The sequence below is a fragment of the Trachemys scripta genome, chromosome 22, assembly GCF_013100865.1.
Source record: "Trachemys scripta elegans isolate TJP31775 chromosome 22, CAS_Tse_1.0, whole genome shotgun sequence".
NCBI lineage: Eukaryota > Metazoa > Chordata > Testudines > Emydidae > Trachemys > Trachemys scripta.
Genome location: NC_048319.1, coordinates 898,369 through 910,554, shown reverse-complemented (window position 1 = coordinate 910,554; position 12,186 = coordinate 898,369). Strand labels below are relative to the sequence as shown.

The following is a 12,186-nucleotide window of genomic DNA, read 5'->3' as shown; positions in this document are numbered from 1 at the left end:
CTTCTTTCCATGCCTCCTTTGAAACAGGGAACCTTCTCTGAAAGTGAATTGTCAGGGCCCTAAAGGTAGCCAGCTGCAGGGACCAGGCAGTCACTGCAGACTGACATGGGTTTTGCTTCCACACCAATGTGGGTGATAGCTCTGAGTCACACGCGTCGAAGTTAAACCAATAAAGTGTTTTCCTCTATCAGCAGCAGCCGCGTCCTGCCTGCCGGAGCCGCTCCAGACAGAGGCCCATCGCGCCTTTACACGGCGGCCTTCAATCTTCCGTGCTGAAGTGGAACCCTGGAATGGAACCAGCACTCTTGGAATCCTGGAAAACATTCAGTTTGTTCTCCTCATGCCATCCCGGGGTTGGGGATCTGGACAGAGGCACAGACTTCACCCCACAGCACAACATAGATCCTCTCTGTGCATTGCAGACACTCCTATTCAACACTCGATAAATCAGTCCTGCACACCAGCCCCCGTAAACTTCATAACACAGCCCCGCACAGCAAGGCATCATTACTCAGCAGCATATAGAGCCCAGAGCTATAGGGCTGGGAGACCATTTTAGGCAATGTGTGCACAGCCAGACATGACAAATTAAGCCCCACGCTACCTTTGCAGTGACTCCTTTCCAGCTAGTACCATGGAGAGAGACGAGGTGAAGGAGTAGCCAAGTAGCAAAGCAATCCACATACCTCCCCAGCAAACCCTCCCAGGAGCCAAAGACTAAGCAAACAAGAGGAGCCTTGTCGGATGCCCCGAAGGTCCAACTGGCTTCATCCAACTGCCAAGAGAAGCAAATGCCCAAGTTGACAGACCCTCCCAGACTGCCCTGAGCCAGTGCAGACTGTGAGGTAGGGTGTGATGTCACATCAGCCATGTTCATCTAATCCAGCGGTTCACCTGGGGGGCTGTCAGCAGGTTTCAGGGGGGCTGTCAAGCAGGGCCAGCATTAGACTGGCTGGGTCCCAGGGCAGAAATCCCAGCCGGAGCCCCACCTTGGCAGGGCTGAAAAACAGTAGTTGTAGCATAGGTGGGCCTTGGAGTTTTTATAGCATGTTGGGGGGTGGGGAGGGCTCAGAAAGAAAAAGGGTGAGAACCCCTGATCTAATCCACGTAACACGAGCAGCTCCGAGAGTCCCTCCCAGGACAGTGTCTCCTACTAAGTCAGCACCACCATCGGCTACACACAATTGGTCACCAAGCGTAACAGCTTGGCATGTGGACAGGCGCACCACATTCGCAAACCAGCCTCTGAAATTCTCAAATTTTGGCTGGGCAGACTGGTGTGCACACAAGAATCAACTGGGCGAGACCCAATCCACACTTGCACAGAGCAGCCACTCAGCAACTGCTGAGAAGATCCCTCGTCCTTTGCTGAGTGGGAGGGGTTTCCTGGCCCCAAGGAAGCCCCCAAGTAGCCTGGCAGGAACCCAGAGGCAGGATTCCCCTCCTACACCTTCCTGACTCCAACAGCACAAGTGAGAGCAGGGTAGGCCCAGGTGGGACAAAGTGACCCTGGAGCAATATTGCAGGGCAGGACTAAGACACGTGCCTGCCAAGCACAGGAGCAGACTGCGTGGCAAGGGGCATCCACACAGGGCTGGCTCCAGCTTTTTTGCCACCCCAAGCGGCAAAGACAAAAAAAAAAAAAAAAAAGATAAAGCTGCGATCAGCGGCACTTCGGCGGCAGCTCTACCACGTCGCTTCATTCTTCAGCGGCAATTCAGTGGCTGGTCCCTCCGAGGGGGACTGAGGGACCCGCCGCCGAATTGCCGCCGAAAACCCGGACGTGCCGCCCTTTTCCATTGGCCGCCCCAAGAACCAGCTTCCTGCGCTGGTGCCTGGAGCCGGCCCTGCATCCCCAGCGCCACTCTGGGAGAGCTGGACAAGTCCATGGCCCTGAACGGGGCAGGACACGCAGCATTAGGCTCCCCGCACTCAACAGCACACTCTGAGTAGGAACCTGCAGCCTCTGGGCTCAGCGCAGTCGCTGGGCCTGTGCCGTGTCTATACCGCGGGCGCTATCACAGTATCACTGCGGTGCCGCAGCTGCGCTCCTGTAGCGTGGATGCTTCCCACAGCAACAGAAGGGGCTTTTCCTCGCCGAGAGGCAGAAGAATCTTTCCATCAACCTGGCTGCGTCGTCAATGGGGCTTAGGTCACAAAATGCATCCCCTCCCCGAGAGCCATAGCTCGGACCGTCTAATTTTGAAGCATAGACCAGGCCTTGGGCTCCGTGTGTTTCTCCTTTGTAAAAGATGCAGGCTCCTCGGGGCAGGCAGGGCCAATGCAGCAGCAGCTGGAGGGGTGGGGATAGACCCCTCCGGCAGGCAGCAGCAGCTCCCACCTTTGCTCAGCCGGAGGCTGGAGATGAGATGACAGAGTGACGCTCTCAAGAGCATTCACTGTTTGCTTTAAGGAAACATTAAGCAGATTAGGACTGTGGTTGCTTAACGCGCCTCTGGCTGGGAACCATAAAAGGGTATTGCTGCAGCGAGCGAGCGAGCGCCTGGCCGTGGAATCCCCAGAGCTGAGTTTGTGGGGAAATGGTCTCCGAGTTCCCTAGGACCGGAAAGGGCCCCACCAGCAGCCTGGGAGCCTGGTCTGATTTAAGGCTCAGCCACAGCCCGGCTCCATGGCTGACACCTGGTCCCGGAGCGGAGCTCCTGCACGGAGAGAAGGGAAGGGAAATGCAGCACGACAGGACAGTTTGGGACGTGTGTAAATGCCCAGCAGCTAGGAGAGGGCAGGCCTGTGGCCTGGGTGAATCTGCCCCCAGGCCCCAAAGGAAGGGACAACACTGGAGCCTCTTCCACCCTGTGCCACTGGCTCAGGTTAACCCTGCGCCCCTCAGCCCCTAGGGCTGGCCCAGGCCAGGAGAGTCCCATCTCTGGGGGCACACAGACTGGCATGCAGGCCTGTAGCTCCTCTCTGGCTCTGACGATATACAGACAAGCTCAGCAGGTTCCACTCAGTTAAAGCAGAGTCTGTGTGTAAGTGCCAGGAAACCCCCACCACAAGGGGTTAAATCCCCACCACCACCACCACCAAGAAGGATTAAAGCCCAATCAGTGCAGTCCTTGCTGCTGCCTCTGATAAACCGGTCCCTGGTTCTTTGCAGACTGGGCTACCAGGTGAATCCGATGTGGACGCTGCACCTGCTTAGTGGTTAGAGCAAAGCAGACTGTCAGGGTCTATTCCGAGCTCTGCCACTGACTCACTATATGACCTTGGGCAAGTCATTTTCCCCTAGCTGGGCCTCAATTTCCCCCACTCCATAGAGTGCAGGGTTTTGTGAGGCTCAGTGAATGAGTCCGCGAACCGTCTGGGGAAGAAGCATGCTGGAGAAAAATCAAGAGTGCACATTCCGTAGGCGCAGCTCAGGGTCTCCACGTTTCAGGCATTCTCACTACTTTCTTTTTTCTAAAAGGTAACACCAGACACTGTGAAGAAAGGCAGCAACACCACGCCGTGTAATCATTCCACAAGCAGGAATGGCTGGGCCCCAGCCGGGGGGATTTCCCAGGAGCCTGAACAGAGACTCCTGGAAACTTATAACAACCGCAAGTTTAAGAGCGAAAAAGAAAAATCAGGAAGCCACCTCCTGGCCCCAAAGCCAACCCTTTACGGCTGGTTCTCCGGATTATTAGAGCTACAGACTAAGACAGCTGCAGAGTGCGCAATAAACCTGCCGCTCCTGGGGGCTCTGAATGAGTGCGGCCCCTTGGTGCATGTGCCAATGCCATGCGTGAGCAGCCGTTCGCTCATGAGGGCTGGGCTGAGGGAGGGGAGACAAGCTGTTTGACTCGAACAGTAACTCTCAGCCGTATACAGGGGAGTCTCCCGCCGTTCCTAGGCCCGGCTGTTGGGCTCAGGCAGGAACAGCTGACTGCTAAGGAAACGAACGCACACACAACCAGTGCACCCACGCAGGGACGTGGAGATGATGTTCATCACTGAACTCGATTACCACCACTTTAGGGAGACAGGCAGCAGAAGGTCCCGGTTGGGTCCCCTCTGGTCCCTCCTGGGCGCCAGGGCAGCGGGGTTCCTGGCTGTCTATTTGCTAGGTCTTTGTCCAGTTTAGTTCAATTCTCCCAAGCACTGGAGCTCCCCCCAGAGATGATTACGCAGCTGGATCCGTCACAGCGAGGTCCGGTCTCCGTTTCCCCATTACGGTGGGGTGTAGCCCCTCGTAGCACCCTCGGGACCTCCCCCTCCCTGTAGCAATCACTCTTCGTGCCGTGGGCCCAGGGCCAAGTGACATATGCTCAGCTTCTTCCTCTTTCCCCTAAATCAGCCCCCGAGCCTGCTGGGTGCCGTACTCGGAGCTTCCTTTAGCAAACGGCAGCACGTTGTCACCGGTTCCAGACCCTTTCTGACCGCGCTGGGTCAGGATTTCTGGCAATGACTGCTACTGTTGAACCGGTTTGTTTTCCGGGCGCGTGTTCTCACTCCCTTCGTGCTGCTGAACCAAACACCCCCTGTCCATTTTCTGAGGCTGGTAGCTGCTTCGCCTGCCAGCTGCTTCGCCTGCCCTACTCCGCTCCAGGCTTGAGAGACCCAGAAGACAGCCCAGTGCCCTTTCCCCATCTCACTCCTTGACACAAATCCCCTGCTCCCTCCCCACAGGCCAGCCCTCAGCCACATGGGGGCAGCCGCTGGGCAGGAGGCGAGCGAAGCGCTGGCATTGTTCTTTAAACCAGCTCCACCTGGACTGCGAGCTTGCCAGGGTCCTGCTGAGAAAGGCTCCCGGAGAATCTCACAGGGGTATTCGGCTCCTGAGTTCCCCAGCAGCTAGGGTCTGTTTGACACCGATGTGGTTAACAGGCGGTCCCCACTAGATGAGTGCTTAGAGCCCATACCACATGGCTCAGGATGAAGGATGTGTGTGCAGGGACGTCTCTCATTCACCAGCTGGCGCACACTGCCTTCACAAGTCCTTTGTGACACCCCAGAGACGGCGGCACGTCAGTGGAGGATGGCGTGAGCCCAGCCCAGTTTGTGTTTGTCACACTGATAAAGCACTTTGGAAGGTCCCAGATACAGTAACTTGTGGGGAGGGAAGTGGGGGATTCAGATGCATTTCGAGAGTCTGGTTCCTCTGCTGCTGGCCCAGAGACAGTGCATCCCCAGCAGCAGCACAGGCCTGCAGGGCGGAGCTGAGCTGCGGCTGAATGTCTCGTGCACGTGAGACAAACGCCCAAAAGGACAGTATGTTCTGAGGCAGCGTTCGCTGAACCCTGTGTGCAGACCCTACGGCGCTGCAGGAGGGGGGCTGGTGTGAGACAGACACTCTCCAGCCCAATGCGTAGGGGCCAGTTAGTACCACGACATCGTTACAAGGGAGATGAGCTTAATTTGGAGTTGAGCAAAATTCAGTTCTCATCAGCTGCCTCACATCTCCCTGTGCCCCAGCCAGCTGCCACAGCACATCCAGGTTTGGAAAGGGTTAGCCTGAATCAGCCTTTTGGGAGCCTAGTCCTGTGTCAATTTCTGGTTCCCGTCCAGAATGACTTTCCGTGTTTCGCTCAGTTTGAGTCTCAGATCCACCCTGTATCCAAGGCTCGTCCACTCAGGAGAGGGGAGTGCTGGGGGAAAAAGGCAGGCAGGGATGTGGGGAGAGAGGAGCCAGGTGAAAAGGAGGGAGAGGAGCAGGCTGAGAGCTCCAACCTCGCAGGTAAAAATACCTGGAAGCATCAGAGCAGCGTGGCAGTTGCATGCTGTAAACATTCACTGGGGAAATGAGGTCTGCATAGGACGAGCCAAGCCCCAAGTGACTGCGAAATTCATGCTCCTCAGGCCTCTGGCTCCAAAAGCAACGCAACGTTTTCAGGGACAGTTATACAGTGTTTGGGGGCTGAGGACCCTAATACCAGAATCAGTCTCCTCTGTCACCGCTCACTAACACCGCGGGGGCCTTACTCAGTACCGTGCGGCGCGCCACGTTCCTCAAATCACAGGCTGCTCCTGTCAAGTGCTGAGGCTTTGTTAGCCCACAAGTTCCAGGGGGTCTCCTTGAAAGCACCAGAGAGGCCTTCAGCCCCTTTGCACACATGGCTCTGGGAGCTGAGCTCTCAGCATGACATAACCTGCAGCACTCCAGAGGTTCACCTGGAGGCAGCTGCCTCTATAAACTTTAGGCTCTCCAGGCCTCTGGGAGCAACGAATCAAGTTCATTATCAAACCAGAAGACTGATATTTAACCAATTACCCAGCTGCTAGCAGCACTGAAGGTTCCCCGAAGAGAAGATTAAAGGGAAGGAAAAGCATGAACAAATATTTATGCAGCATCCCCTCCGGCAAGGAAAGGCTCGTTTCTAAACAAACATAAGCCTCTCTGCCAAAGCAAGCCAAAACTCCGCTAGCTCCGGGTCTGGGTGTCTGCACTACTCTGCAGCAGTTACCCAGGACCACCGAGCACGGCTCCAACCAGCGTCCATGGCCCACGGGTGGGACGTTACCTCGCTTAAACGACCATCTCTTCATCCAGCGCTTTGAGAACGACGGCCAGGAGTGGTTTAGCAGCGAGTCTGCCATTGGGGGGCCTTCCAAGCCCCGTTGGGGGACAAAGCCCAAGCAGAAGGCGAGGATGCAGTCGCTGCAAGGCAGAGCACGGCACGGTCTGAGGCAGCTCTGCAGACTCCAGCCCTGGAGCTGCCAAGAGGGGGAGTGGAGAAGCCAAGTGTTTTGTCAAAAGTATCAGCTGATAGAAGAGGCAGCCAGAGGGAAATTCTTGAGCTTCATATTGCCCACCTGCACGAAGGAGCCGCGCACACTTCCTGCAGCAGTGAGTGCCCCTAGGACGACGGCTCTGCTCCCTAAGCACCAAGCACTACTTACCGGATTGAAACTAACTACAAAAACAAGCTCTTAGCACATCGGTAACTTTCCCCTGGCTGGCAAACAGCTCCCCATTCCACTCCTGGTCACGATGATGATAGCCTGCCAAATCCATCAGCCACTCAATCAGCGCTGCGGGGTCCCGTGTACTCGTACCATGGAAACAGAGGATGACCACCATGCGCACACGGGCCTGGCCTTTACAGCTTTGGTTGGCAGCGTATCCAAGTGCAAAGGCAGAGCCTGAGCGAGTTCCACAGTGCAGGCCTGGGAAGCCATCCCTCTGACAAGCCAGCAGCTCTGGGCAGCTCTGCAGCAAACCCACCATCAGCAGGAGAAACTGCCCCGGAACAGACTTGTCTCCAGCTCCTTTTCCCCATAGCATCCGATCAGGCTAAGGGGGGGCCCGCATCGTCAAGCTGCTTCAGATGGAATAAGAGACCTGACCCTTCACCCAAAATTTGAGTGGACCCCTTGACTTTGTGCTGGTAACTCAGCCTACTTCCCCCCACCCCTCTGTTCCAGCTCATGCCCCAAACTTTTACCCAACCCCTTGGCCCTGTGGCAAGGCTGGGAAAGCAGAGCTCTAGCCATGGGAAGCCTGTCTGAGCTCTAGGCGAGTGGCTCTCAGCCTTTCCAGACTACTGGACCCCTTTCAGGAGTCGGATTTGTCTTGTGTCCCCGCAAATTATACCTCACTTTAAAACTACTTGTTCACAAAATCAGACCTACAAAAGTGTCACAGCCACACTAGTACTGAACAATGGCTGACTTTCTCATTTTTACCATGCAATTATGAAATAAATCAATGGGAATATAAATATTGTACTTACATTTCAGTGCATAGTATATAGAGCAGAATAAACTAGTCATTGGCAGTATCAAATTTTAGTGTGTACTGACTTCGCTAGTGCTTTTTATGTAGCCTGTTGTAAGACATGGCAAATATCTAGGTAAGTTGATGTCCCCCCTGGAAGACCCCTGGAAGACCTCCCAGAGTACACCTAACCCTGGTTGAGAACCACTGATCTAGGCAATCTCCCTACAGTCGAGTCTGCTCCCCACGGCTCACTATTTCTCAGGCCTCGCTTATGTGGCTGACTCTTTACAAAGTAGAGGACAGGCTGCCTGGGGTGAAAAGACCCTGTCCCCAGCCAGGCCCTGCTCTCAGGCTGGTCTCCCCCAAAGCCTGTTTCCCCAAGAAACGCCTTGTGGGAGGCCCTGCTAACCTAAGCCTGTGGCGCAGAAGGCATTGGCTTCCGGGGTCTCCTCGGCCACCAGGTCTGAGCATTTCCCGCTCCAGCCACAGCCAGAGGAGAGAGCAGAGCGGGACGAGCAGGACAGAGCCCAGAGTAGGGAGAGCATCGCCTCAGCGGGGAACGGCCTGGGAGAGAATTGCCTGCACTATAGAGAGCCACGCTCAGGCTGCTTTGACCCCAGGAGCGGAGCGCACGCCCCACCCAGGCCAGGGCCCGTGACAGGATCACTTGAACCAGTGGGGGACCAGAGGGACTCATAAGAGCTCTCAACCGCTGTCACAGCGTCAGTCCAGGCCTTGTCCCTCCAGTCTGCCGAGCGAGCTCACGCCAGGAGATGTTCCAGTGGGAGCTGGGGCTTCTCCTCCCATCTGAACCTATTCTGAGGCTGAATGGCCATGCAGCGCCCGTGCTCCTTTCCAGGAGATTGGTCTGTGGGACTTCCCTTCCCCTATGCCCAGGGGGAGGGAGGCAGCCACCTCAGGCTGTAGTGGGTAAGCTTAGCCTCTCTTGGCCCCCTCCCTGCACGCTGTCCTCCGGGGGCATCCAGCCGCCTGAACAGGCCCCGAGGGAGCTAGCAGGGTGTGGCTTACAGCTGGGAGCCAGGGCTCCTGGTTCTGACCCCAATTCACTGTGTGACTGGGGGTCAGTCACTCCCTGGGCCCGTCTCCACTGCCCCTCCCTAGATCATGAGGCTGGTGACACCACCCCGTGGGGGACGTGGTCCTTCTCGCTAGCAACATGCCCTGAAGCCAGTCCCTGGGCGAGGCTCCAGCTGCTGGACTGCACAGGGCCCATAGGGCTGGGTCCAGATTGTTGCCCGGGTTCCAGGCCAGCTTCTCCTCCAGAATCCCAGACATGGCTCCAGGGCACCCCTCCTCCCTCAGTGCTGTGGGTGGGTGTTGGGGGCCTGGAGTCCAGTGGGGCTCCTCCTTCAGGAGCCATGGGGCAGCTCCACAACCTTCTCCTGTCCCAGCCCATGGCCTGCAGAGCACGGATGCCCCTTCCTCCTCTGCTTCGCCAGTCAGAGCAATGCCAGCCCCCACCACAGGGTGGAAGAGCTCCTGGAGTGGGGAGCTGTGTATGCAGGCCGATGCGGACAGTCCAGCCATCACCCCAGGGGAGAGCCGGGGAGAGCTGAAGGTACCTCCCCTGGGCAAGCTGCCAGAGGTGCTAGGTGCAAGGGGGTTCGCCGCTGGAGCGGGCGGGAGGACAGCTGGTGCCTGGGACTCCTGACGAAGTGACGCCCCCAGGCACCTGGGAGCAGCAAAGAAGCCCCTCACCTCAGCTTGGGGGCAGGCACCTTTGCAAAGGAGAACAGGCATGGGGGAGGCAGCGCAGGGCTAGGGCCTGTCTGCAGCCAGCCAGGCGAGAGCCTGGCCTGGGACCGGCTACCGTGGGAACCAGGAAGCCTGAGTCACAAGACGCCCAGTTGCCCAATGTGTGGGGATGACGGGGGCCACCCACCTCAGGGTTCCTGCTGTGTGGCTGGGAGACAGGCCTCTGCGCGATTGGACGTGCGGTGCTGCCACCTGGCGGCTGGCACCTGAGCCATCATCTCGCCCCCAGGCAGGCCAGCCCTGGGCAGCTGGGCCAGGCTCCTGCCCGTGCACTGCGGACCGAGGGGGGCTTGCAGGTCACTGCGAGAGAGGGACAAGCTGCCCGGCAGGTTTCACGGCCCCCAGGTCCCAGAGAAGAACCGGCCAATCCCAGCAGGGTTCTAGCACCCGGGGCCAGGGCGCAGGCGGGGCGCGACGCTAGGGTGAGAAAGACTGAACATCAGGGAGGGCCGTCCCTCCCTCCCTCCCTCCCAGGGTGCAGGGCTGCCCTCTGATGACTGTGGGGTGCCAGACACACCCCACACAAACGCTGACCCTGCTTTAGAGCCAGGGGCAGCTGCAGCATGTGCCCAAACCCCAGCTCCCTCTGCCGCCAGCGGCACTGCGACCCCTCTCACCACACGACCCACCAACCCCAGAGACTTCACTACCTGAGGCCAAGAGCATCTTCCCCAAGCAGCTGGCCCAGCCCAGTGCTTCCGAATGCCTCAGCTGCCTCCACAGACAGGGGCAGAGGGGAGGCCTCAAGTTACAGCCACTGCCCTCAACCTCTCCCGTTACCCCAAACATCCCCCATCTTGGCCTGGAGCCCTGCATCCCAGGGGCCTTGCATCCCAGGGGCCTGTCCTTGCAGCAAGGCAGCGGGCATGGTGTGGGGGGGGGGGGTTTACAAAAGCTCACGACCCAGAGCTAGTCGGTTCTCCCACAGGCCATTGCAGCAAGCAAACAACGAGGCAGGGCCCGGGAGTGTGACTTACCCAGGACGTGGGAGGCCTCTCCTCAGTACGCGGCAGCAGTCTCATCTGCCCAGGCCCCGGGAGTCTCCGCCGGGTATCGGGACAAGACACACATCAAGGATCATCTCAGAAGTGTCAGTAGCTGATGGCTCAATCAATCCTCTTGCCACTTCCCCTTTCCTGAGTCACAAACAAACCTGCCCCCCCCGGCCTGCGATTTGCTCAGACCAAGGTAGCTCCGTTGCTTGCAGACACCTGCAGTGACCCTGCTGGGTGACATGGACAGGAGAGGCCCAGAAGCACCCCAGGGGCGCCCAGGCTGGCAGCTCACAGCACAGCCCGAGTCGGCAGTGGATGTGCGGCCAGCAACTGCCACAAATGGCTTCCTGTTCCGCTCAAAGAGAAACCACTTTGCACTTGCCTGCGCACAAGCGCTCAGCACCCCACCTCCCTCCGGCGCTCCTAGAGAGCAGCAAGGCTCCTAGGGGAGGTTGCCTAATACTTTCCAGTATCCACAGCCTCGTGCCCTTTTCTCTGGAGCGCTCCACTGTCACGGTGTTTTGCTGCCAGGCCCTGAGCATGGCCTGCCTGATGCCCTGCGCAGCACTACAGTGATGCATGAAACCAAACAGGAGATGCCAATTGCAGATAGAGTCTGCAGACGGGGTCCCAGCATGACAGGGGAAGAGGTGGGATGATGGGATACTGCACCACGCAGTACAACTGGCACTGGCTAATGGAGACCGACTCACCAGCGGGACAGACCCTCCTCTGCTCTCCAAGCAGGAGGGGGAGTTGGATGCCACAAAAACTCTTTCCTTGTCTGGGCCCCAGGCTGGCTTCAAGCCCAAACGAACCCACCACTCCTGGGAGAGCTCTAGGTGAAGGGCTGACCTGCTCCCTCCCTCTGGCAGTGGGACCCAGGAAAGGAAGTGGGGGCATCTCCTCACCCTCAGCACCGCTGTCCAGATGGCTGAGCTCTGGGCCCTGCAAGTCCTGGGACGTGCTGCCACAAGGGAGTTTCTGCTTCAGAGTCACCAAGGGCAGGATCCTTCCTGACATATCCTTGCAGCCTAACTGGTGTGAGCATTGTTTCATGCTGTGGCGAGCCAATCCAGCCCCAGCCCTAACCAGAACAAGCGTCGCTCGTCCTCCAGTTACTGAGACCGTGGCTTCGGCAGCGCTTGGAACAGCTATTATTCTGGGCTCCAGGAAACCACAAGAGTGAATAGGAATCAAGGTTTAACTCCTCTGCTGCAAGACCCTGATAAGCATCTGAGCTCAGACTGTCCCACACTGGGCAGGGTGCCCCAGCCGCACGGGGGGCGAGTCGCCCTCAGATCAAGCGAGGAAGGGACATTGCTTCTAGCTGCATAGCGCCTAGCAAGCTGCTGGCGCTCCTGTTTATAAACAGCCACTCAGCAGAGCGAGGCGCAGGGGTGCCCCAAAGGGCAGGGAACGGAGAGCCCGATCATGCCCTGGCCTCTTGCTGGGAGAGTGTTTTCCAAATACAGTTTGTTGGATTTTCTTAAACACAGTCACCTTCCCTCTCTCCCATCCCCACCTTCCTAGCATCAGCCGCCTGCCACGCACCTGCTCCAGGCCCACCGTGCCCAGGCCACTTGGGAGAGTGCGCCTCAGTCCCTCACGGCTCCAGGAGCGCACCTCGCACCATGGGGTCCCGGTCCAGAGCGGGGGGTGCTACACACTACTTTGCTCTATTAGCAGAAGGGAGAGGGAGTGTCTGTCTACAAGCCAGGTGCTGTTAGCCTCCTGCTCCCTGCTCTGCATTTACTG

General features: G+C 57.9%; 1 protein-coding gene across 5 annotated transcripts in view; it reads right to left on the bottom strand.

Annotated features, from left to right (window-relative positions):
* ARHGEF18 (Rho/Rac guanine nucleotide exchange factor 18) overlaps positions 1 to 10,750 on the bottom strand; it is an 84,502-nt gene extending 73,752 nt beyond the window's left edge. For 3 of the 5 annotated variants that reach the window (XM_034755017.1, XM_034755018.1, XM_034755019.1), the window contains exon 1: positions 6,459 to 6,625. In XM_034755017.1, coding sequence (XP_034610908.1) covers positions 6,459 to 6,534 — 76 coding nt within the window. In that variant the 5' untranslated portion in view covers positions 6,535 to 6,625. Of the gene's footprint in view, positions 1 to 6,458; positions 6,627 to 10,410 lie in introns of those variants that run through there. The other 2 variants (XM_034755021.1, XM_034755020.1) reach the window with 2 other exon arrangements.
* Between the last annotated feature and the right edge of the window lie 1,436 nt (positions 10,751 to 12,186).